Source organism: Schistocerca gregaria, chromosome 1 (genome assembly GCF_023897955.1).
Source record: "Schistocerca gregaria isolate iqSchGreg1 chromosome 1, iqSchGreg1.2, whole genome shotgun sequence".
Taxonomy (NCBI): Eukaryota; Metazoa; Arthropoda; class Insecta; order Orthoptera; family Acrididae; genus Schistocerca; species Schistocerca gregaria.
This window is the reverse complement of record NC_064920.1, coordinates 1,023,100,219-1,023,125,629: the sequence shown is the minus strand read 5'-3', so window position 1 is coordinate 1,023,125,629 and position 25,411 is coordinate 1,023,100,219. Positions and strand designations below refer to the sequence as shown.

The 25,411-nt window shown below is 42.3% G+C and overlaps 1 protein-coding gene across 3 annotated transcripts in view; it reads right to left on the bottom strand.

Annotated features, from left to right (window-relative positions):
* The window catches only part of LOC126278966 (guanylate cyclase 32E), an 829,856-nt gene that overhangs the window by 476,604 nt on the left and 327,841 nt on the right, over positions 1-25,411 (bottom strand). For all 3 annotated transcript variants that reach the window (XM_049979279.1, XM_049979262.1, XM_049979270.1), the window contains exon 5: positions 22,395-22,581. In XM_049979279.1, coding sequence (XP_049835236.1) covers positions 22,395-22,581 — 187 coding nt within the window. The remainder of the gene's footprint in view (positions 1-22,394; positions 22,582-25,411) is intronic.

Genomic DNA, 25,411 nt, shown 5'->3' with positions numbered 1-25,411 from the left:
TTTTGAGATCACGTTACCCAGCTTAGCTTGTATTATTGTTTTGTGCACGTAGCAGTCGAAACTGGCCCATGCTCTTTTTTTATGATATACAACTGACTTACAGGAAAAGTAGTTTAATTTAATAAACACCCTCTTTAGCAGTTTACACTTTCTGCTAGCCATCTCATAGTTCAAGTATGAGTTACAGGTTATGGATCCGACATGTCACTTGTACTTACAAGCGAATCCAAACAGATGTTTCCATTCATTCACTGTCCAGTAACGTTGCTCTTTACACAATCTTAAGCATCAATAAGCATGACTACAGTGATATGGGAATAATGATGTGCTGGACGACCATTGTATCCAATCTTCTGTAACTCCCAGTTAACTAAATGGACTACTGAAAGCACTTTTCATCTCACTAGTGATTCCTTCCGCTGATTTGATGAGACTTTTTACAACCGTCTTCTCCAACGCTCGACGGTTACTGTCAGTATATGAGGTGTGTATGGTCTTGGTTTGGCTGCGGTTGTTGCTTTGAATTTCCGCTTCACTTTCGCATCAATAACAGTCGACAGGCGGATTTTTTACTCTGGTAACTAGTCCACGTAACTTGTGTACTTTCGAAGTCGCTGAGCTCTCCTGATTGACCTAATCTGCTGTCACTGCCGCTACACTGACAACACAGTAATCCCAGCCTTTACTTATACTAGCAGGTGCGCCACTGATGACATTCCGCATTACATGGAGGTGTACTGTACACGTCCGTTTGATTTATTATTGAGTGCTGGTCAACAAGTTTTAATGATCATCTCACAAAATAAAATATGTAATTAATTTTTTGATTGTTCCAGATAAATGTCTGCAGCCCTGGAACACAGTGAAATTAGCGGACCGCAGTATCGTAGGACACCAACATAGGAGTTACAGTAAAGTGTCGCGGCTCATTCCCAGTTTATTAAAGTGCTGTCCCGTATTGCACTGCATCCTGTAGTGACATTAATTACATCCCTGGATTTTGGAGGTAATAATTAAAACTTTATGACTGACGCTCGTACACTTTGGCGACACAACCGAAAAATGTATAGTAGTGAACAGCACACAATAACATTCTATGTTGATTCAAGTAACGCCTGTCAGTGCGACAGACTATTTTCCTTCAGACGACATCAGTGTGCACGATAACGGATGAATGAAGATAAATATACGTTCTTAATTAACTACTTTATGTTTACTTCAGAACTAGTCTCATTTTCCGTCTATGAGGCGTAATTTTTGCACCATGGAACGAAATATATTTCATTTTCAGTCATAGGAAGTTTATTAGGGCAGCAATCTGGGTACGACGTCAGTGGCGTTGACTGGCAGGGCAAAAGCAGGCGAATGTAAAGGTTTCGTCATATCGGAGCTTTTTATGCTTAGGACTAGAAACATCTTGGATAAACCACCTGTATATTCCAAAATAATCTTGCTTCCACCAAGGTGTTGTAGAGGGAATCTTGAGAAACAAGTTGAGTACAGGGTTCCCACAGAACGTCGAAGCTGTAGGCGACGGCACTTGCCATTAGGCACCCCTTTTGTGAGCAATCGTGACTTCGTAAGCTGACTACCCGTAGGTGCAGCGTCTCGCTACACTGTTCGTGATTCAGTGGTCGCACCTCACTGCCACGATCGCCAGTGGAGAAGATGGAGACTCCATGAACGGGTTTTGTCCCCCATGAATGTAATGCTCTGTTGTTTTGGTGGCTGACGATTCCAGACATGCGTTTCTATCTGTAGTAACGGTCTCTGCGGCCGAGCGGTTCTAGGCGCTTCACTGTGGAACCGCGCAGCCGCAGTCGCAGGTTCTAATCCCGCCTCGGGCATGGACGTGTGTGAAGTCCTTAGGTTAGTTAGGTTTCAGTAGTTCTAAGTCAAGAGAACTGATGACCTCAGATGTTAAGTCCCATAGTGCTTAGAGCCATTTGAGCCATTTGAACCTATCTGTAGTTTATTTTTCTTCTGTTTGCCGAAAAAAGGAGATTTTAGAGGGTTCCAGGAGAAAATAAACTCTGGCTTGAAACCTGTGTCTGGCCGGCCGCGGTGGTCTCGCGGAACCGTGCGACTGCTACGTCGCAGGTTCGAATCCTGCCTCGGGCATGGATGTGTGTGATGTCCTTAGGTTAGTTAGGTTTAAGTAGTTCTAAGTTCTAGGGGACTAATGACCACAGCAGTTGAGTCCCATAGTGCTCAGAGCCATTTGAACCATTTTTTGAACCTGTGTCTGAAACGGTCATCAACTGAAGGAACACAGCACTATACTCATAGGAGACAAGGCCTTTCTACGTAGCGTCTAGCTCCATGTTTTCCACTGGTGATCGTGGCAATCAGTCGCGATCACTGAATAAGAAACAAAATCATGAGACTTCCGGCCTGCTGTCAGTCAGCTTACAAAATCGAGCTTTCTGGCAAAAGGGTAATCCAGTTGTAGGCGGCCGGTGCCTGGAACTTCGACGATGGGTGGCGTCGTTGGATGATGTTTCTGAAGACTGGTTCCTGTCCTCGATTGGTATCTCAGGACACCCTCTAGAACCTCGCTAAGTTTGTTGCAGCTTTTCTGGGACACCCTGTACATCAAATGGTGCTTGATGAAGCAATACGCAAGACTTCTTTCACAAAATGGATTCTGCTTTAAGTGCCTTTCTAAGATACTTGCTTTCATCTGTCAAGGAACACTAAAAACGTGAATTCTGTTGGTCTTCAAGTTCACAAACTGATGTAGAATATCGGATTTTAAGGACAAATTAGTAAATATCCTAGATGTAACAACTTCAGATTAACGGATACTACCAGAACGGTCGTACGTGGTGATTTCAGCAATGAAACATATTCTTCAGGAACAACAACTAACATACAAATATATTCTACATAGCTTGTTCCAGAAATGTTATGTAAGAACGTACAGTCCATAGTAGTTACCTAGTTGACGGATCATTAATAAAGACAAAAATAAACCAATACAAATAAAGTAGATAAATGATAATGTGCCATAGCGAGAGATGGCTAGAGGCAATATTAGAAAGTGTTCTGAAACCCAAATTCCGGTAACAACAAAGTAAATATTCACGTGCCATAGCACAGCCTTTGTATTTTACGCAATTCACTTGTAGGTATGAGTGACATTTCAGATGCACCATCTGCTTGAACTATGAGAGAAGTAGCAGCAAGTGTAAGCTGATGGAAGGGGTGTTTATTAAACTACTTTTACTGTAAGTCAGTTTTATCTCAACAACGATAACACAAGCAAAATGGGTAACTGGATCTTAAAATATCACCAGAAATTGCTTTGCTGTGTACAAACTCTAAGGTACAAACGCACCAGTGAAGAATGTTGACTAAACCTTACTAACGCCAGCGTTCTGCCAAATAAGTTGTTCTCAAGATCGTGCCTTGTGTGCTTTTGACATATATTATATGGTATGCTCTAAAAATACTTGATGGAAGGTTTCTGCTTGCTCTTCACTATGTTGTCCGAGATTTTCAGAACACTTGTCATATCTTGTGTAGGAACTGGACGCTTACAGTCATGTTACAGCCCAATATCCTCAAATTTTCCAACACGCACTTTATTTAGAGCCTTTTCACTCCCTAAATTGTGTCAGTAACAGACATTCAGCGGTCCATGCACCTTTTTCTGTAACATTCACTGTATACTCAAATTAAACAGATGGAGAAGAAGGGCCAGGCAGGACAGGGTGGAAGTATGAACGTCGACTGGATTTTAAAAAGGGATGGGAAAGATAAATGTTCTGCGAGGAAATTGAAAAAGAAACTGATAAATGTTGCTAAGATAGCTGTTAGTATTTTTATTATATACCTACAAACTAAGGCAACAATTATGAGGCGTATTCGGAAACTAATGTCCGTTTTGTCATGTGAAAATAAGGTCGTGAGGAAGTGTTTCTATTGAGAGTAATATTTTTCTACAGGCTTACTTTACTTTTCACAAACTCGCCTTTCACATCTATACACTTTTTGTTGCTTTCTGCTTTAACTCCTTTGCTTAGAAGTCTGCCACGTGGGAACTGAATCAGTTTGTAGCTCCAATCCTGAGTTCATCGTCGTCTTCAAATTGTTGTTGACAATCAGTTTTTCAAATGTGAGAAGAGGAAATCGCACCTTGGTGCAAAGTCGGGACTGTACGGAGGGTAATCATAATGTCCCCAACGAAAATCTTGAATCTCCTCCGAGGTTTTGGCAGCGATTTGAAGGCCTGTGTTGTCAAATAGATGGATTACTCCAGAAGGCATTTTATCACGGCGTCGATTATGAAACGAACGTCTCAGTTTCTTTGGCATTTCACACTATACGTCAACTGTATTTATTGACATACAGTCCATGAAATCAATAAATAGGACGCTCCCTTCGTCCCAAGGAATGGTGACCGTCATTTTCCGTTTCGAGAACTAGGATTGCTTAAACTTTTTTGGACTGGGTCAACTTGAGTGGCGCCACTGCATTGACTGTTGTTTCGATTCTGCTTTGGTGTACGATATGCACGTGTCGTTACCCTTAAGGATGTGAGAAAACAAATCATCTTATCTACAGGTATAGTTCTCCAAAAGCTGTCATCACAACGCATTCGTTGCTCTTTTTGCTTATGAGTGAGCACTTTTGGGATCCACCTCACACACAGAGTGCGATATTCCAGGTATTTAATCGCAGTCTTGTAAATTTAGGTTCAAGCAACCTTTTGGAATTCATTGGTCATAGCACTATTCGTCAATCGCCGATAACTTCGGAGTTTTTGGTTCACTTGATGAACGATGTCGCCTGTCCCAACACTGGCGCTGCCTCTTCCTTGTTCACCGTGAACCTTTGTCCAGCCATTTTGAACATTTTGAAATTCTCGACACCATTTTCGAACTTGTTTTACACTGTTTGTTTCAGGTCCATATATTAGCCATAACTCACGAAGGATTTCAGCAACTGAAGGTCCTTCTGCCACCAAAAGTCAAAACACACCGCGCACTTCGGAACTGATGGGATCTGTGACATTACGATCTGCTCTATTACGACTGCCGAACAAGTCCAACATTGCAGTAGTTTCCTGAATAGTCCTTAGAGAGAGCTGCACGCGTGAAACTTCGTTCAGGCTTACTATCAGTTAAATATTGGTCAAAGGTTCTTAGTTCTCGAACAAGCCTTTTACAATAACGGATGTCTTCGACTGAGGAAATTTTTGAAAAACCGGAAAAGATGAAAGAAGAAAAAACTCATGAGGAAGCTACTCCGAAGAGCCAAAGAAACTGTTGCACCTGCCTAATATCGAGTAGGCCCTCCGTGAGAACGCAAAAGTGCCGCAACACGACGATGACTGAAGTAGTGTTGGAGGGAATTAACGCCGTGAATCCTGCAGAGCTGTCCATAAATCCGTAAGAGTACGACGGGGCGGTGGTTTCTTCCGAACAGCAGGTTGCAAGGCATGCCTGACATGCTCAAAAATCTTAATGTCTGGAGAGTTTGGTGGCCAGCGGAAATGTTTAAACTCAGAGTTGTATTCCTGTAGCCACTCTGTAGGAACCCTGGACGTATAGGGTGTCGCATTGTCCTACTGGAATTTCCCAAGTCCGTCGAGATGTACAATGGACATGAATGGATGCAGGTGATCAGACAAGATGCTTACATACATCTTAGAGTCGTATCTAGACGTATCAGGGGTTCCATACCACTGCAAATGCGCAAGCCCCATACCATTACAGAGCCTCCACAAGCTTGAACAGTCCCCTGCTGACACGCATGGTTCATGGATTCAAATGGTTCAAATGACTCTGAGCACTATGGGACTTAACATCTGAGGTCATAAGTCCCCTAAAACTTAGAACTACTTAAACCTAACTAACCTAAGGACATCACACACAACCATGCCCTAGGGAGGATTCGAACAGCAGTCGCGCGGTTCCGGACTGAAGCCCATGGAGTCATGAGATTGTCTACATACCCACGCACGTCCATATACTCAATACAATTTCAAACAAGACGCGTCCGACCATGTAACATGTTTGCAGTCATCAATAGTTCAGTGTCGGCGTTGACGGTCCCAGGCCAGGCGTCGTGCCGTCATCAATGGTGCACAGGTAAACTTCGGCTCTGAAAGCCCACATCAATGATCTTTCTTTTAATGGTTCGCACGCTGTCACTTGTTGACGGTTCAGCACGGAAATCTGCAGGAATTTGCGGAAGGGTTGCACTTCTGTTTGCACTTCTGTCACGTTGAACGATTCTCTTCAGTCGTCATTGGTCCCGTTCTTGCAGGATTTTTTTCCGATGGTAGCGACGGAAATCCCCATTTCATGGCCACCTCGGAGATGCTTTGTCCCATCGCTCGGGCGCCGACTGTAACACGACGTCCAAACTCACTTAAATCTTGATAACCTGCCACTGTAGCAGCAGTAACTGATCTAACAACTGCGTCAGAAACTTGTTGTCTTACATAGGCGTTTCCGACCGCAGCTCCGTATTCTGCCTGTTTACGTATCTCTGTATTTGAATACAGACGCTCGTCATCGAGGAAAGAAAGAAGAAGAATGTAGACATAGACTGAATTTTTTAAATATTTTTGCTTCACGCACTTAAACATTTAAGAAAAAATATCTTTTTTTCTGAAAAATACTGGCATGAAGGAACAAAACGTAAGTACTTTTCAGAACCAGAAAATTTGAAAAGATATGTGGGTTCGTGTAATCAGAGTGCTTTAAGGATTGCAGTTTCTCAGCGGCTCGGAGTAGCCAGTAGTCCGTCATGAAAAACAGACTGGGTCGTCCTTTTATTCCACCACAATCGAAATCCAGAATCTGCGTACGGTACTTCGCTGCTGGTGAAAAGCCCGTGAAGCTGTTGGTCCTTTTTCAGGCGGTAACAGGTAGAAATTTCACGCACTACAGCGCGAACGTCACGAGGTGAGCCGCGCGAGCGGGCGAGATTCCCGGCCGGCCGGCCGGCCAGTGCTCCGGGCTCCTGCTCGCCGCCCCCGCCGCCCCCTCCCCACCTCTCTCGACCCCTTCTGCAGACAGGCGGCTTCCCGCCACGCACAGGAAGCGCGGCCGTTCTGCCAAAGCGCGTGTGCCGCAGCTGGCCGCGGCTACAACGGGCACATTTAGCGGCTGTGATTTACTCGCCACCGGCGCAGACTCTAGAGTCTGCTCTGCTCCCACCACACACACACGCACGCACACTCTCTCTCTCTCTCTCTCTCTCTCTCTCTCTCTCTCTCTCTCACACACACACACACACACACACTACTTAGGCGGCGCACACGCTCGCAAGAAATACGGCCTTCAGTGCTAACTTTGTCGCCCCGTTTCCCTCGTCTGCGAGTTATTTTCAGATGGCAATTCTTCTCTAAAACTCTCCCACTTTCTCTCGCCTCTCTGTCTGTCTTTCTCTCTCTCTCTCTCTCTCTCTATCTATCTATCTGTGTTTTTTGAATTGATAGCATGGACACATGGCATGTGCGAGGAATACTCATTAGAGTTGTAAAACTACCGTAAACTACTGTAGACTACCATAAAAAGCATAGACTACGATAGTTTACCTAGTAACTTCGGTCAGTTAAGGGGGCTTGAACGTCAAACGGCCCGACTTGGAGCAAGACAGGCACCACGGGACATTTGAATTCCCACTGTCTATACTTTTACAAATAAATTCGTAAAACTTTGTCAGCATGACCAGCAGGGATTCAGGATTCACACTCATAGTAGTGGAAGTTCAAAAACATAACAAAATAATTATTTTTGCATGTGAAATTTCATCGTTTTTTACATTTGCTACTGGCTGCATTTGTTGCTATAGGTACACTTTTCTTCGTAAGTAAGCGAGATCCTTCGACGGATTTTGCACAGCACACAAACCATACTTATAGGTATATGAAACCCTAGAATTTATTTAATGTATGAAAAAATGAATCAGCTGTTGCATTTTAAACTTCATGTTTAGAAAAAAAATCAACTCTTATAGTTAATTACCTCATTTTTTACCAAAGTTTTTAATAGATTTGGAAAATTCTAGATTGTCATACACCTGTAAGTATGGTTTGTATGCTGTGTGTAAAATTCATCAAACAATCTCTCTAACTTATGAAGAAAAGTGTACCTATAGCAACAAATGCAGCCAATAGTAATTGAAAAAATTCTGAAATTTCACGAGCAAAAAAAAAAAAAAACTGTTATGTGTTTGAACTTCCACTTTTATGAGTGCGAATCCTGAATCCTTCCTGGTCATGCTGACAAAGTTTTACAAATTTATTTACAGTGGGAATTAAAACGTGCTGTGGTGCCTGTCTTGCTCCAAGTCGTGCCGCTTGTCGTCCTATCCCCCTTAAGGCCGTACCCGCGTTACTTGTCCGTCATGTGTGCCACATACGTGTCAGGCGTTACCTCTTAACGATGGCGATGTTTATGTGAGCAGATGTAAGTAGGCTGTTTAGGTTTTCATATTGGTAACGCCACGTAGCGCTCTGTATGACTGGCTGTGCTGTGTGCAGTCTGTGGCTGATTTCCATTGTTGGAATATTCACACGGTCGGAGGAAGGCAATGGCAAACCACCTCCACTAGGACCTTGCCTAGTAAGGCGGCGCGGGTCTCCCGCGTCGCTCCCCTAAGCTCTGTAAAGGAGTATGGGACTCATCATCATCATCAGTGTTGGGCAGTTGGAAGCGAACAGCGTGTAGCATTGCGCAGTTGGAGGTGAGCCGCCAGCAGTGGTGGATGTGGGGAGTGAGATGGCAGAGTTTTGAGAGCGGATGATCTGGACGCGTGTCCATCAGATAGAGTAGATTTGTAAGACTAGATGTCATGAACTGATATATATATACATAATGACCTTTGAACACTAATAAGGTAAATACATTGTTTGTTGTCAATCAAAATCTTTCATTTGCTAACTATCCCTATCAGTAGTTAGTGACTTCAGTAGTTAGAATCTTTTATTTAGCTGGCAGTATTGGCGCTCGCTGTATTGCAGTAGTTCGAGTAACGAAGATTTTTGTGAGGTAAGTGATTCATGAAAAGTATAGATTCATGTTAGTCAGGGCCATTCTTTTGAAGGAATTTTTGAAAGTCAGATTGCGTTGCGCTATAAATATTGTGTGTCAGTTTAGTGTTGATCAGAATAAGTAAAGAGAGAAATGTCTGGGTACGTTCAGTTTTGCTCAGCTGTTTGAAAATCAAATAACGTAAGGGGTTTACCAGCACAGTAATTCAATAATTTTTCTAAGGGGACGTTTCACAGTGTCTTACTAGATTCTTCTAAAAATCAAAGGCAGCGAACTGTCTCTAAACTGAAAAGGAATACATAAAGGACAGGGTAACGTAAGAAGATTTTTGTTCCTATCTTTAAGAATAATGAAAATATATAGCAAAACAAACTGTCAGCGTTTAGGATACAGTCAACAGTCGACATCGCAATAATATTTGTTTATTTACCGGTTTTGACTTGTTAAGGCCATCTTTAGAATTTTTGGCTCTGCATGTGTAGGAACAGCTAAGTTACAAACAGTATGTAATAGTACTGTTTGTAACTTTGCTGCCGGGGATTGTGGCGGACGGATTCTAGCGCTTCAGTCTAGAACCACGCGACCGCTACGGTCGCAGGTTCGAATCCAGCCTTGGGCATGGATGTGTGTGATGTCCTTAGGTTAGTTAGGTTTAAGTAGTTCTAAGTTCTAGGGAACTGATGACCTTAGAAGTTAAGTCCAATAGTGCTCAGAGCCATTTGAACCATTCTGTAACTTTGCTATTCCTACTCTTGCAGGACTAAAATTCTAAAGAGGGCTTTAACATACGCTGAACCCGGTAAAGAAACAAATATGAATGTGATCTCGACTGTTGACTGTACTTAAATACTACACCAGATCGCTGCAGTCCGTAGATAATGGCGTCTAATTTAATGTTAGTGTTTCATTATTCGAAACATAGGGGTGTTGTAGCAAAAATAAAGAAAACTATACAGATTTATCATATAGCGCTAGAAAACGCAATTTAGTCAAGGATCGGTAAAACAAAAATGAACTCAAAAGAAAAATATAGAAAGTACTGCTTCAGTACTTCACCGAACTTATGTGAAACATGTTTCTGTTTTCATAAACAATATTCGCTTTTATCACTAACAACAGAAAACTCTTGCCTTTGATTATGATGAAGAACATTTTATTGAGCACAAAATAAAGAAAATAATTATACATCCTTTTTACGCTTGTGAATGTATACTGGTCCTGTGTCAGAACTAATTACGAGCAGCTGAAGTATAGCTCACATGGGTGTCTTGTCTGCAGATGTGCGGGACTAAACAAATCAAACGTAAATGCAACAGTATGATGAGTTCGTTGCTAGAAAGTGAAACATATAACTTTCTTCTTGTGCTATACCAGCACTTGGCAAGTCTGCTCGTTACCAAAGTGGTACTTCTTTCAGCGGCTGGATATCTTCGCAGCAGTAGAACTTGATCTCAACCTAAGAGTGTAACGTCGTGAACAGCGTCTATCTGTAAGCTATCTTCTGGGCGTAGCGTGGGTTTTCCGTGCCAGTAGGGATGGATAGTCAGAGGGTAATTTATGTAATGCGGGTTTAACATTGGGGAATAGCTGTAGGGTGCTTCGAGCCAGGACACAGCAGTTCAAATGGGTCTGAGCTCTATGTGACTTAACATCTGAGGTCATCAGTCGCCTAGAACTTAGAAATAATTAAACCTAACTAACCTAAGGACATCACACACATCCATGCCCGAGGCAGGATTCGAGCCTGCGACCGTAGCGGTCGCTCGGTTCCAGACTGCAGCGCATAGAACCGCACGGCCACTGTGGCCGGCAACACAGCAGTCTTTGTATGTGTCTTAGAAGGTTTTTGTGTGGTATTCAGAACTCTGCGAAGCTCTGATGATCATTCTCCAAATAACACCGTAATGTGAACGTCATACTAATTTCTCTGAGTCTTAAGCCTTGTTTACCTCTTCTGAAGATAAGTGTTTTCGTTGGTGAGCCGTGCTGCGGCTTGCATTGGTGCCGTGTGCAGGTCTCTATCAGACCGTATCGTTTCGTTGGCATGGTACCCGTTGTTTGTCTTCTTCTCGTGTTCAATGGCGCCACTCGGTATCGTAAGCGTTCCCTGTCCGCTAGTGGCAGCAGCGGCACTTATCGATATGTAGTTCCGCTGCCCTGTCTTTGGGGCGACCTCGTTCTTCTTCCGTGTGGAGTTCTATTGAAGGCACAGGAGCAGCCGAGACCGCTGGGGGCTTTTATGCACTTCCGCATCGAATGGCCGTGGTCACGAGGGTGAACCACCTCGTCGGAACCGGATCCTACAAGTGTCAGTTGACTGTGTTTTCAATTCGCATAGAGAAACCTTGCTCATTGTGAAATCTCGAGATTCTCTTGTTACTGTGGTTTTATTGCACTGTGGTTTTGGACCACAGGTTTTACTCAACGTACTCTCTGGGCGAGGCGACCGTTGTGTTTGTTGGTTGGTTGGCGATTCTGCTACCTTAGTGGTAGTCATTCCTTCTTGTTCCGGGCGCTCTAAGCACAATATTATACGGGTGGAGTCCAGACTGCTGGTTCCGGCTTTGGTGTAATTTTACATCTTTGCATTGGTTTGTTGGACGTCAGGTAGCCTCACCAAGATTATTAGTCGCTCGTTAGACTGTCACTAGTCCGAGTTATCATCTTGTGATCTGAATGCAACTGTTGGCTGCCTTTCTCTTCGCTCGCGAAAGTGTTTTTGGTGTGACCTACTCCTGGAGCACCGTCTGTCACTGGCCCTTGTGTTTAATTTTATTATTGTATTATTAATTTACCATCATTGGTCTCACCTGTTTGGCGATCTGTTGCTTGTTCCATTCGCCGTTTGACAGTATATTTGTTAATTTTTTTTTTTAAATTGCCATTTTGGCGTTAAGAGGCCGTCAGCTGTGATTGTGGTTACTTGCGTTAAAATTCTGATTGCGACCACATTGGCCTGTTTTCAAAAATTATTTACTAAAATAAATGAGTGAAATTGCAAATAAAACCAATAGTAATTGATTCAGGCCCCGTCCACAATCGTAATCCAATCCTGCCTTCCTTAATTACTAGGTTTCAATTGGGTTCATCTATATGTTTAGTTTTTTTCCGTAAGTTTAATAAAGACAAGAGACATAAAGAGACTTCTGTCGTCTATAAGAAGTCCTCCTTCACTGTTTACAACAGCATGTCAACGCTGGGCTAGTAGTTCGATTCCACGGCTGTAGAAATCAGGTGACTTTGAGGCGAAAAGTTCGTAGAGCCGTGTTCGGAGCGCATTTTTATTCGACAACAAATTTACTTGAAGACTGTTCGATAGAGGGCGGAAATGGTGAAAATCTGAGGGTGCAAGATCAGGAGAAGAAGGTGGGTGTGGAATGACCTCCTAATCTAACTCCTGTATAGTGTTATTTCTCAGTGTAGCAGAATGCGGGCGGGCGTTATCGTGAAGAAGCATGACTTCACGCCGTCTCCCTGGACGTTGTTCTTGCGCTGCGTCTGCAGGAACTCTCAAGTGTTGAGTATAAATGTCAGCATTGATGGTCACACCTCGAGGAACAATTCCTAGTACACCACACCGTCGCTATAAATGTCGCACAGTAGTGGAATGGTCACAGTTCATCACATTTGACACTTCTCAAGTACGCTGATGTGGACCATCGTGGATTAATGTGTTTAAGCGATCTTCAGCAGATTCCAAATGTCTTCCTGAAAGTGGAGAATCACTGATGTCAAAACGATCCTCCACAAAACGAGAAAACAATTATCTTGCCGTGCTCTGTCCAATGGCATTATCCCTATACATGGCTCAACTGTTTCTGGCTGCCTACATTGCTGCCACACCTGTACTGAACTCAAACATAAGAATAGGAAATGTTCCAATTTCTCTACTTATCACTCCATTCTTTTAGCGCCCACAAATCTAATACTTGTCTCCAAATGACATAATGTCAATATGTAAACTGGAATAGCAACAGTGAACTTCAAATGAAAAATGACAATCAACAAATTAACCCATAGCAACAGGAATGTCAATATTCAAAACTAAAATGCTACGAATTTATGCATCAGCCTAATAGATTCAGTTCACGTTTTTAAGGTTTATTTGCTAACTGCATGTCAAACTAAAATAAATATAGATGTTTCACATAGTACAGTATATGTATTTGTTTGTGTGTCACTTCAAAAGAAGGGAAAAACGGGAACACTAATTCTGGGATGGATGAGAAAAATTACAGTAATTACGAACCATACACCTGTTTCGTATAACAACGGCTGCGGAAAACTGTAAAGTCCGCAACTATGAGGCGTGACTACGGTGCGCAACAGATGCGCCGAACTCTCGAGTTTGAAGAGGGTGTCTTATGTCATGTAGAAGAGAACCGACGACAAGTAATCTTAATACTGCCGGTGCCATAGTCTCCTGTGGAGGACATAGGTCAGAACTTATTGTCTCCGCTGAGTGCGTACTGTAAAGAGGAAGGTTCGGAAGTAATCCGAATTTTACACTTATTTTACATCCAAACGATATATTACCAGCTATGGAACCACTGTCAAAACTTTATCTACAAATGAGGGGAACAGAACACGGATAATCTCATTTCCAAGAAACTTCACTTACTGGACGAGGGGTCAATGTAAGCGAACACGTGTCTCGCTTATCGATAAATATTCTCGCTTATCGGTTAAAGTAATTTATGTGCCTTTCGGCAGGTAGACAATCCACGCGAAGCGGCGGACAGTGGCTAGCGTCGTCGTTTCGCACTTTCAGCCCAGAGTTCGAAACCTGATTATTATTTTTTTTATTTTTGTTCTTCATTCATCTACCCCTGTGCGTAATAGATTACTATATGCATGTTCTCCAATGTGTATTGAGATAACGTTGTGCTTATGCGCCCGCTAACTGTACTTCTCATGAATAAATAAAAAAAGACAAAAACAATAAATAAATGACAAAATTACTTGAAATTGTTTTCAGTGAATTCTTGTAACGTGTCTTGATTCATAATCAGCTTGTAACACCATAGCTCTAATACTCCAATGATTTATTTTGGCTTTTGTTTCATTTAATATTACATCATTACGCTTCAGTTAATGTGTTTGATTGAATAGATAACAAAAAATTGTATACGTCTTTCTTTGTTAAAACTTTGATGTCATGATTTGATTCTATGCAGTGTAGTATATCTGTCATTTAAATTTTTGTCCCATTTGGAGGGAACAAAACTTACTGTATATAATTGTAATTTCTGTGTGAATAATTTTTTGTAGAAATATCAATATGTGCAAATGTTCTGTTTTATTTATGGTATTTGTTTGCTGTTATGTAAACTGCTGATCCTCACTTAGGATTCTTAGTTAGTTTGTATGTAAAAGGAGTAGTGGTTCCCCTCGGGAACGAAACTGTGTAGCGCGCGCAGATTGTGGTTGGCCCATGTAGAGAAGGTGGAACAAGAGTCAGTCGGGGACGAGCCATCAGTCGGGGACGAGCTACGAGTCGGCGACGAACTACCAAACTGTGCACTGCCAGGTAAATGTTGCATATTGCGCTGGTCCCGAGAGAGGTTATTTCTGCTACTTTCCAATGCCTCGGATGGATGGATAAATAGCTGGAACTATTCTGGAATTTGTATCTATCATTGCCACTAAGAAATGACAGGGTCCAGCAATTCTACCTGCAATTCCACCTACCGACATGCAGTTGCCACCACATTGCGCAATCACTGTATCGGAATGCTATAATAATGTACAGTGAAGGATCAGCTCATCGGATGTTTTAGTGTGCACAAATATAAGGTAACTTATAACTGAATTTGTGTACCTACCTTGATTTTTTCCTTATCATAACACCTCTCAGGTTCCTCTCCGTTTGAACTAAAGTGATTACCGAGTGTCCCTACTGAAATAACATTGAAGACCAGTGTTTTTGCTAATTGACTCTTGAACATAGTAAAAAGAAAGTTAAAGTTAATGATGCTTGATGAAAGTAATTTTCCTAATAAAACTGCTTATTAATGTATTGTTGCCAACTTCAAATTAAGAGTTCGTTAAGACTGAGGCTTATAAAGTTTTTGCTTGGTAAATGATCACATTACTGCCTGTTGTAAATCTCAGAAGGTGAGTCAGTGTCTTACAAATATGTTAATTTTGTCTCTCAATGTAGTAAAAGTGGAAAACTGCAGTGTGTAACGTTATATACTCATGTTTGCTAAGTGTTTGTCTCTCTTGTGTATTGGAAGTGCATATTAATAATATAACAGGATCCACAGTTTGCCGATTGTGTTAATGCTAGGGAACAAGTAATGGGAAGACCACTAATTATGAAAAACATTATGTCTTTATTCAAATGATAGTGAGAAGCAACCTGTTAGTGGATTCCAATTAACTTTCATTTTAAATAGTAAAGTATTTAACTGAGAGAGACTTAACCTAGATCCAATTAATTATTCTGCAGTGAATAGTAATAATAACGTTATAAAGACCATTCAGTTTGTGGAAGCCCTGAAAGTAATAGTGTGTTTCGGTATCTGTTATAATTTTGCAAATAGTTTGTGCTGCTCTAACTGTTAGTTTCAATCTTACCGTAAACATGTGTGTGTCAGAGTTCACTGCACTCGCGGGTGACAAAGTATGGTTGTGTTTCTCCATTAAAATTATTAATAATTATTTTCTTGAACGAGAATGTTAATCATTCTCTTGCCTAGTTAGGCTGGCGACCGTTTTCTTTATCCGTTGAACAGTGCAGATAGGCAAAATTTGTTTTTTACTGTTCAAATATATACTTAAATCTGACTTTCACTTCCGATAAGCCACCTCCGTTAGGTACAACACGGTCAACATAACAAAATTTCTCTCTGAGGGTAACACTGCTGTGTTGAGTTGTACCATAATCGCTTTAATAAAATAGTTTTATTTCACAACCTGCTTCAAGCTTTAAGGTTATGGTATAGCAGTAGCAGACGGTAGTGTTATAAGCTGCAAGCACCGGTTTTCGTAAAAATGTTACGTTATGCATATTTTGGCACGAAATTATTGCCAAAGCGTGAAATCTTCAGTAGTGTTAATGACGTTTCTTTACCAAGCGAGATTCATACGAAGAAACGCCGCTGTGACGAACCTGTCTTCACGCGATTTTCATGGTGTTCGGAATTTCTATGTGTCGAATGTTTCTGCGATCGGTTCAGTTCCAAAGAAAAACATAAAAATAGAATTGATAAAAGAAAGAAATATAAGAATGTAAGAATTCAAGAAAGTACCTTACACACGGAGATTATATGTGTATTAAGTGTAAGACACTCATTCTGAAACGCAGTTGTAATTTTACAATTAATGTAACCTCCTTGTTTCCCCTAACTTGATAAGAAACATTCCACTAGTAACATTCTACGGATGTAGGTAGATAAATAAAAATGAAACAAAATAAATGAGAACAGTAATCAATTTCGAACATAGAGCGCAATAGTCAGCGACACAGAGAATGAGAGAGAGAGTGAGACAGAGAGAGAGAGAGAGAGAGAGAGAGAGAGAGACCGTTTTGCTAGCCATTATTCCAATAGTTGGTCTGAGGTTTCGCACGCTAAAAGGCACCTAAAGTACGTCGAGAACTTTGACGGTCGTCTACTCAGAGATTGCCGAGTGCCTACGGATAAGACGAGACACGTGTTCGCTTATTTCGGCTCCTCTTCCACTGAGCGAAGTCTCTGGGAAATCGGGTTATGGCTCTTGCCGTGTTCTCCTCGTAAGCCCCATCTACAGCCCCTATGAGGCTGTAATAGGATTTGTGAAACTCCCTGCACACCCGTGGCTCGCAGCGTGACTATAAAGCGAACTATACTGCATAGTGACGACATGACTTAACACCGTAAACAAATAATATAGCGTTAAATAAGGCTCAAGAGCAATTTAAATCATATTTCACTATTAATAACATGACTGGGAGACGCTCATAGAGTGCCAGTCCTTTGATTGGCATTTCATGTTTATGTTGACTGAAATTGCATGACATGTGGATGGTAAAGGGTGTCAAATGGTAATATTTGATCGGTGGGATAAGAATCTGGAATTAGTTTTGTCATTCTAAAGTATATGAATATTGATGCATGTTTTCGTATCGATGTTTTAAATAATGCATATGGCCACAAACATGTTTCAGACCGTTTGTACATATCGTCAGTGAGTTTTCTTCGTTTAAATCTGTAAAATCAGTATTTCCCACAAAAATGTTTCCTGCCCCGCGCAGATAGAGTTATTTATTTAAATTCTGTTCTTTCCTAGGAGCTACTGTGAGTGTCATTTCAATGTTCCCGTCTTTCTTTATCCATTCTGCTTCCAAAACACTAAACATTTACTCAGATGTGATAAATTAATCTAAACTGAGGTGACAGGAGTATCGGACCTGTTTTTCCGGCGTAGTGCAGCAACCCGATGTCGCATGGACTCAGCCGGCCGAGGTGGCTGAGCGGTTCTAGGCGCAACAGACTGGAACCGCGCGACCGCTACGGTCGCAGGTTCGAATCCTGCCTCGGGCATGGATATGTGTGATATCATTAGGTTAATTAGGTTTAAGTAGTTCTAAGTTCTAGGGGACTAATGATCTCAGAAGTTAAGTCCCATAGTGCTCAGGGCCATTTGAACCATTTTTTTTTTTTTCGCATGGACTCAAACAAGACGTTGTAAGTTCCCTGTAGAACTACTGAACCGTGTTGACCCTACAGGACTCCATAAATGCAAAAAAGTTATAGGTACTCGATTTTCTGCACGAACTGACCTCTCGATTATGTCTCATAAATATTCTACGGGACTGACGTCGGGTGATCTGAGAAACCAAATCAATCGCTCGAGTTGTCTAGAATGTTCTTCACATCGATGGAAAAAAAACTGTGGCCATGCCACGGCTTTTCAGCCGATACGGTCAGTAGACCAGGCGATGCTATGCAGGCGGTGTAGTGTTGTTAGCAAAGGCACTGTTGTCTGTTGTCTGATTTCATTACCCATTAATGCCATTTTTTTATTTCTCTATCCTAACGGATACTTTCGTTGTACGTCGCACATCGTTTTCTGTAGTTATTTCACACAGTGTTGGTTGTCTGTTGGTACTGACAAACCTTCGCAAACGCCGCTGTTCTTGGTCATTAAGAGAAGGAAGTCTGTCACTGAGTTGTCCGTGGTGAGAGGTATGTCTGAATCTGCTATTCATAGCACGCTATTGACACTGTGTATCTCAGAATATTGAATTTCCTAACGATTTCCGAAATGGAATGTCCCACAAGTCTAGCTCCTACCGTTAATTCCCGTTGTGAGCCCATAATCACGTCGGAAATCATGTGAGTACAAATGACAACTGTGGTAGTCCACCGCTCTTTCATACCTTTGTATACCTCGGGTACGCAATACTGCTGTTTATGTGCATATGTTCATTTCGCTATCCCATGACTTTCCTTGTTGCCTCATGTGTGTGTCGTTGACTCCCGCAGAACCGCTCCCCCCCCTCCCGCACCCCCACCACTACACACACACATATGTACTCACACATTAAAATTGCTACACCAAGAAGAAATGCAGATGATGAACGGGTATTCATTGGACAAATATATTATACTGGAACTGACATGTGACTGCATTTTCACACAATTTGGGTGCATAGATCCTGAGAAATCAGTACCCAGAATAACCACCTCTGGCCGCAAGAACGGCACTGAGTCAAACAGAGCTTGGATGGCGTGTACAGGAACAGGTGCCCATGCAGCTTCAACACGATACCACACTTCATCAAGAGCAGTGACTGGCGTATTATGACGAGCCACCATTGACCAAAGGTTTCAATTCGTGAGAGATTTGGAGAATGTGCTGGCCAGGACAGCAGCCGAACATTTTCTGTATCCAGAAAGGCCAGTACAGGACCTGGAACATGCGATCGTGCATTATCCTGCTGAAATGTAGGGTTTCGCAACGATCGAATGAAGGGTAGAGCCACGGGTCGTAACACATCTGAAATGTAACGTCCACTGTTCAAAGTGCCGTCAATGCAAGAAAAAAGGTGACAGAGACGTGTAACCAGTGGCACCCCTACCATTACGCCGGGTGATACCCCAGTATGGCGATGACGAATACACGCTACCAATGTGCGTTCACAGCGATGTCGCCAAACACGGATGCGACCATAATGATGCTGTAAACAGACCCTGAATTCATCCTAAAAATGACGTTTTGTCATTCGTGCACTCAGGTTCGTCCTTGAGTACACCATCGCAGGCACTCCTTTCTGTGATGCAGCGTCAAGGGTAAACGCAGCCATGGTCTCCCAGGTGATAGTCCATGCTGCTACAAACGTCTTCGAACTTTTCGCGCGGATGGTTGTTGTCTCTTAAACGTCGTCATCTGTTGACTCAGGGTACGAGACGTGTCTGAACGATCCGTTATAGCCATGCGGATAAGATGCCTGTCATTTCGACTGCTAGCGAAACGAAGCCGTTGGGATCCAGCACGGCGTTCCGTATTACACTCCTGAACCCATCGATTCCATATTCTGCTAACAGTCATTGGATCTCGACCAACGTGAGCAGCAATGTCTCGCTACGATAAACCGTAATCGCGATAGGCTACCTTTATCGAAGTCGGAAATGTGATGGTACGCATTTCTCCTCCTTACACGAGTCATCACAACAACGTTTCACCAGGCAACGCCGGTCAACTGCTGTTTGTGTATGAGAAAACGTTGGAAACGTTCCTCATGTTAAAACGTTGTAGGTGTTGGCACCGGTGCCAACCTTGTGTGAATGCTCTGAAAAGCTAATCATTTGTATATCACAGCATCTTCTTCCTGTCGGTTAAATTTCGCGTCTGTAGCACGTCATCTTCGTGGTGTAGTAATTTTAGTGGCCAGTAGTGTAATAAAAACACCACATGCTGGAACAATATATGGCAAACTAAAGACCCTGTGCGTTTCCGAACGCGTGACATAATTCTCATGAATACATTATTTTCTACTCTGAAAGATGGAAAGAAAGAATTTTTCGGCATAAGTTGATCATGTGTGGCAACTATTGCAGTCGTGTTAGAGTCCAGTTGTGATACGAAGATATATTACTCGATGAATTTTACAAACGCAAAAAGAAACAAAAAGAAACCTCAGTTGCAGTGCCACCTGTTGTACGACAGTTTGCTTAGGAGTTCATCAGTTCGAGTGCCAAACGTTTCTGTTGTCTCGCACTGTCAGATAATCATCGAATCGTAGTACACGCACTCCTTCACAGAGCTCTACTCCAGTTATAGGATCCATAGTTTCTACGTAAGAAACATAGGAAATGAAAGTAATTAGTTTTGATTGGAATCACCCATTTTAATGGGATTCAGATAGGAATATATAGTGTAAGGGACCCTGTATAGAATGCATTGAACAGAGCCGTGTAAATTTTTTCTCTTGTTGCACCGTCAGTTTCCCCTCAACAGCTGGTGAGCCTTCTTTATTTATCTATCGTTACGTATTACAGGGAGCAGTTATGCTTGGTTCTTCTGATATGGGATGCACCAAAGTGAACCTTTAGTGTCATATCATTCAGTGTCCATGGTATGGTCCAGTAATCTCCTTCAGTGGTTGTGTTAGTTTAAATAATCCCGAAATGGTAAAAATTCCGCATGGCACAGCACAGTTTGTGAGATGGTTTCGTGTGACTATCACTTGTCCGGTTGTAAGTGGTATGCCATTTTATTTTATTTTGTTTCATCCTTCGCCCCCTATATGGGCAGTGAAAGAGGGGAGAGGGGGAAGAGGCGCTGTCAGCAGTATAGGCAATCCGCTCTTCAGAAAATGGACAGTAAAAAATACACTGGATGAAAAACCAAGAAACAGATAGCGGGGATACATACACTGAACTTAAAACTTTTTAAAGGTGAAAAATAAAATCGAGCTTTTGAGATATAGATAACATGTTGCACTGGTAGTTAAAAGTAGCAATAACAAAAGGTAAAATGAAATACAATACTTGCACATTTAAAACGTGTTGCCATAACAACGTTACGTGAAAGAAGCACTTTCTGTCACTGGAGAGTGAAAGGGCGTGCCAAGGTACAGGGAGTCAGTTGTTGAAGGGAAAAGGTGGGGGAGTAAAGAGGGTAGGAAAGTGGTGGTGTAAGGATGGGGAAGTCGCACACTGCAGCGATGGGATTGGAGTGGCTGTTGAGACAGAAGAGACCATGCAGTAAAGCTGAAATTGGTGACACTTATAGTATCTGGAAAGAGGGGGGGGGGGGGGAGACAGACAGGTAAAAAATAAAGGGATAAGGAAATGCGGGGCTAAGGAAATGTGGGGAGGACAGGGAGGGGAAGCCCTGATAATGTGGACTGGGTGGGGTGGACCTACAGTGGCTAGGAAGGGTAAATATCGGAGTGAAATTAATGATCTGGGAGGGTCAGATGGTTGAAGTTTCGTGTAAAATGCATGTAAATAATGGCCACGTCACATATACAGAGCATCTGTAATGACAGATGTGACGTTGTGGCTGAAACTGTTGTAACCGTAATCCGTGAAGCTGGTCTGTGACTGTAACTGATCGATATTTGGATTTTTAAAAAAAGGCAGCTGATAGTCATAAACGAATGTTATACATTACTTGACGGCTGCTAATGCTCACCCTCCAAAAGCATTAAGGGTTGAAGATTCGTTGGGACAGCATGTGGAGGAAGTGTAAGTGGAGAGTTGTTCGGATGAGTTGGTAAAGGCGCGGCAGCGTATGAGGACTGATAAGTAGAGGAGATAGGATTATTGGAGTCGAATTTTCAGATGGCGTAGATTGTTTGGAGGTGTTCAGAGAAAGGTGTACCGAGCCTTTCTCCGACTTCTGACTTAGCTTATGCAACCTGTTATAAGGGGACCTACAGATTCACATAGGTACACAGCACCTCCTCGTTTCGGAAACTAGCAAACCCCATCACCGATTAAAATTCCAGAAGTGCGCTGAAGGTTGTGTACGACTTTTCCATCTTCAGTTCTTGCCATCCACGATTTTTAAAAGCCCAGACGATAATAACAGTTGCAAGCTGTGTCACGACAGTCTTATTTATGATGATCTAAAATGTGCTCATGGGCATAATATTAGCGCAATACATTTACATCTGTCATAGTAACTCAAAACTTGATTTTTGCAAGAAAGATGACCTGTTGTCATCTCGATAATTAAACGAAGTATTCAAGTGACCACTAAACTTCAGTGTGCTCTATTACTTGAGAATCACTTATTTGTCTCCGATAGCTGTGAATACACAGTAGGGATACCACCGTCTCACCATTACTGTTGTGGTGTATCTGCTTGAATATTGGAATCAGTTAGATGACACAATTTATGTGTCAATTTGTAGATCTTTTGTCAGGAATTGGTACTTACTGCGGGTGTCGAGGTACGTGTCAGCGACGATGTTGGTGAAGTGGTTGGGCGCGTAGCCATGGTGGTAGGGCTCGCTCCACGTCCTCGTGAAGTGCACCCGCACTCCAGCAGCTTTCAGAGTTTCCAGGATGGTGGCCGCCACAGTTCGGAACTCCCCCTCGGCCGAGTTCAGGTACAGGAAAGACACCTGGTAAACAAACAAGGTGAAATATAATAAACAGACCACATTGTGCGAGGCACTCTCAATAAGTAATGTAACACTTTTTTTCTCTCGGCCAGTTGCGGTTAAAAACAACGAGGAATTTTTTGTGGGACGTTTTGGAATACTCCTGCTTCAGCCACGATAGTTCCAAGAAGTTCTGATAGGTGACGGCGCTACACATAGCCTTCATAATGACTTCTATAATGGATGTGCTTTTCAAGCAGAGAACTGTCACTGAGTCTCTTCTGGCCGAAAACTAGAGCATCCCAGATATTCATAGGCTCTTTCGCAATGTCTACGGAGACCTGACTGTCAACAAAAGCACGGTGAGTTACTGGGTGAGGCGTCATACCAGAACAAGGTCGGCTAAACCTATCCGATTTCCCGCATGCCGGCCAGCAGCAGAGAGCTGTGACACTCGAAATGCCGGAATGTGCGGACACGCTCACTCGAGGTGATCGACGGATCTCAGTCAAACATCTCGCTGCTGCACTGGACGCCTCTGTTGGTGCTTCTGATACACGCGCCCCCGAGTTGGAGTACTCAAAGGTGTGTATCTACTGGGTTCGTTGCCACTTAGCAGAAGACCGCAAGGAGTAACGAAGGATGCACTCCACGGGAAGCAGTCCGTGGTTGATGGGGAAGTTACTGGTGCAGCAAGACCTGGCTCCGACGTCGACCAGTATAACAGTATAATGCGGGTATATTGGCCCTTCAACTAAGGGACGTAACGCCGTCGCATTGAACAGAGATTATGTTGAAAAGCAATGTTTTGTAGCTACAAGAGTGGGGATCAATATGAGGTGATGGTAGTTCGAATAAAGTCAACTTGCTTTCTGGAGAAAAAAAGAAAATGTGCTGCATTACTTATTGAACGTCGCCCTTGTATTATTCCTCTGTGCTCTATTTGGCATTTATATATGTTAATTATCTATAATCTCCTGTTCATATTTATCACGTTTATATACACAACAAATCAGTGTAAAACTATAGTGTTAGATTTGAAGCACGTTTGATGGTTCATGGTTTCCGCTGGGTTCGATTTGCTGGTTTACCTCCATAGAATGTCTTTGGTGGTATGGAAGAGGCGTGCGAGGCCATCGTGAGAGCAGAGCGCTTCCCGGAAAGAATGGCAAATGATTCTGCGCGTGCAGAGAGAAATGCGAGGGTAACAGCTAGCAAGTGGAGGGCTATGGTAAGGCTGCTGGAAGCAGAAGAGCGTGCGTGTGTGAAGGAAGGCCCGTGTACAGAACTCTTTCGCTAGTTCGGAGGAAGAACACGACACGCCATGGTAGTCATCTTGTGTAGAATGATTTTAAACTTTTGGTCATTGAAAACGAGGGGATTGGTTTCGGTTTCAAACGATGATGTGATTTTTTTCTAGAACCTCGTATAACTGTATTGTGAAGCTGACATTCTGAGAGGGGAAGAAATATGGACTGCGCCGGTAACGAATAAGTTGATTTGGTTTGTTGGAAATAAGGCACGAACTGTAAGCTGTTGTATTGGTCGAGAAGGGCCTGTTGCTCTGGTAGTCACGCCTGTGAAGTGTGGTACGAGTACTAAAGAGGCACCACCGTCCAGGGGTGGGTAAACGTCAAGTAATTTTAAGTAAGGTTAGTCTGTACACGGTACTTTGATAAAAGGTTGTCTTTTCTGTTATTGTAAGATCTCGCTGTGTACGGCTACGTAGTACACTGGAATTTTCCTTGTTTGAGGACTGTGTATATTGGCACAGTGTACTGACTACCGGGAATAGTGGAGAGCTCTCAGGGTAATACTTTGGTAACTGTTCTTGGTAAACTGCAGTTTATAAATTGCATTTCGTTTCTTTAACTAGTTGTAAAGGATCGCGTGAGAACTTAAGCTGATCATTTTCTGCGTGAGCTTTAGTTAAAGTATTTGCTATCAAACAAATTTTGGTAGACTGATGTAACTAGTGGAGACTTAATGGCAAGTGTCCTCTGGAATTGTTAGTTCATAGATTATTGTAAAATAACCATCTTCATTAAATTAGACGACGGGCTAAAGCTGTGGTGAGTAACTATTAGTTATGTGAACTTATTCTTAATAGTCGAAAGTGGTTAAGTGCGCTCTGCACACTGAGTTGAGTTTGCTTCTGATATTATATGACTTTTTCTTTTAACTTGAGCTTAAGGGATTGAAATGCAACTTTGTTCAATTGAAGTTATTTTAGAAAATATTGAAATGCAACTTTGTTCAATGGAAGTTATTTTAGGAAATTGTTTTAATTTTCTTGTTTAAATTTTATTTTGATTATTGCCCTTGCTTAAGCTCTTGTACGGGAATGTTAGGAAACAAAACAAAAGCATTTCAGTGTAAGACGAAACTGTTTAAATAATGATTGTCGGTTCTTAAATAAAGCAAGAGATTAACATTTACTTGGAACAAAATAAGTGAAACGGAAGAGTACGGTGTTGACTGTTCATCCAACGTATAAAAAAAAAGAGTGTCGGGATACTGAAAATTAATGAGCTTTTGTAATAAGGAATGTTCGATTTTCAGTGTTTAATCAGCATGAAACACATTCCGCTAAATCCGTTTCCCTGCCTTTCGAGATTGTTGTTGTTTTCTTCAGTTTAAAGACGTTCAACGGAGCTCTCTACGGTAGTCTATTCCTTGCAAGCCTTTTTATCTCTGCATTACTACTGCAACCTATATACATCTACATCTACATCTACATCCATACTCCACAAGCCACCTGACGGTGTGTGGCGGAGGGTATCTTTAGTACCTCTATCGGTTCTCTCTTCGTACGTGTGAGCATGCTTCTTGTATTCAAGGCTCGATCTCC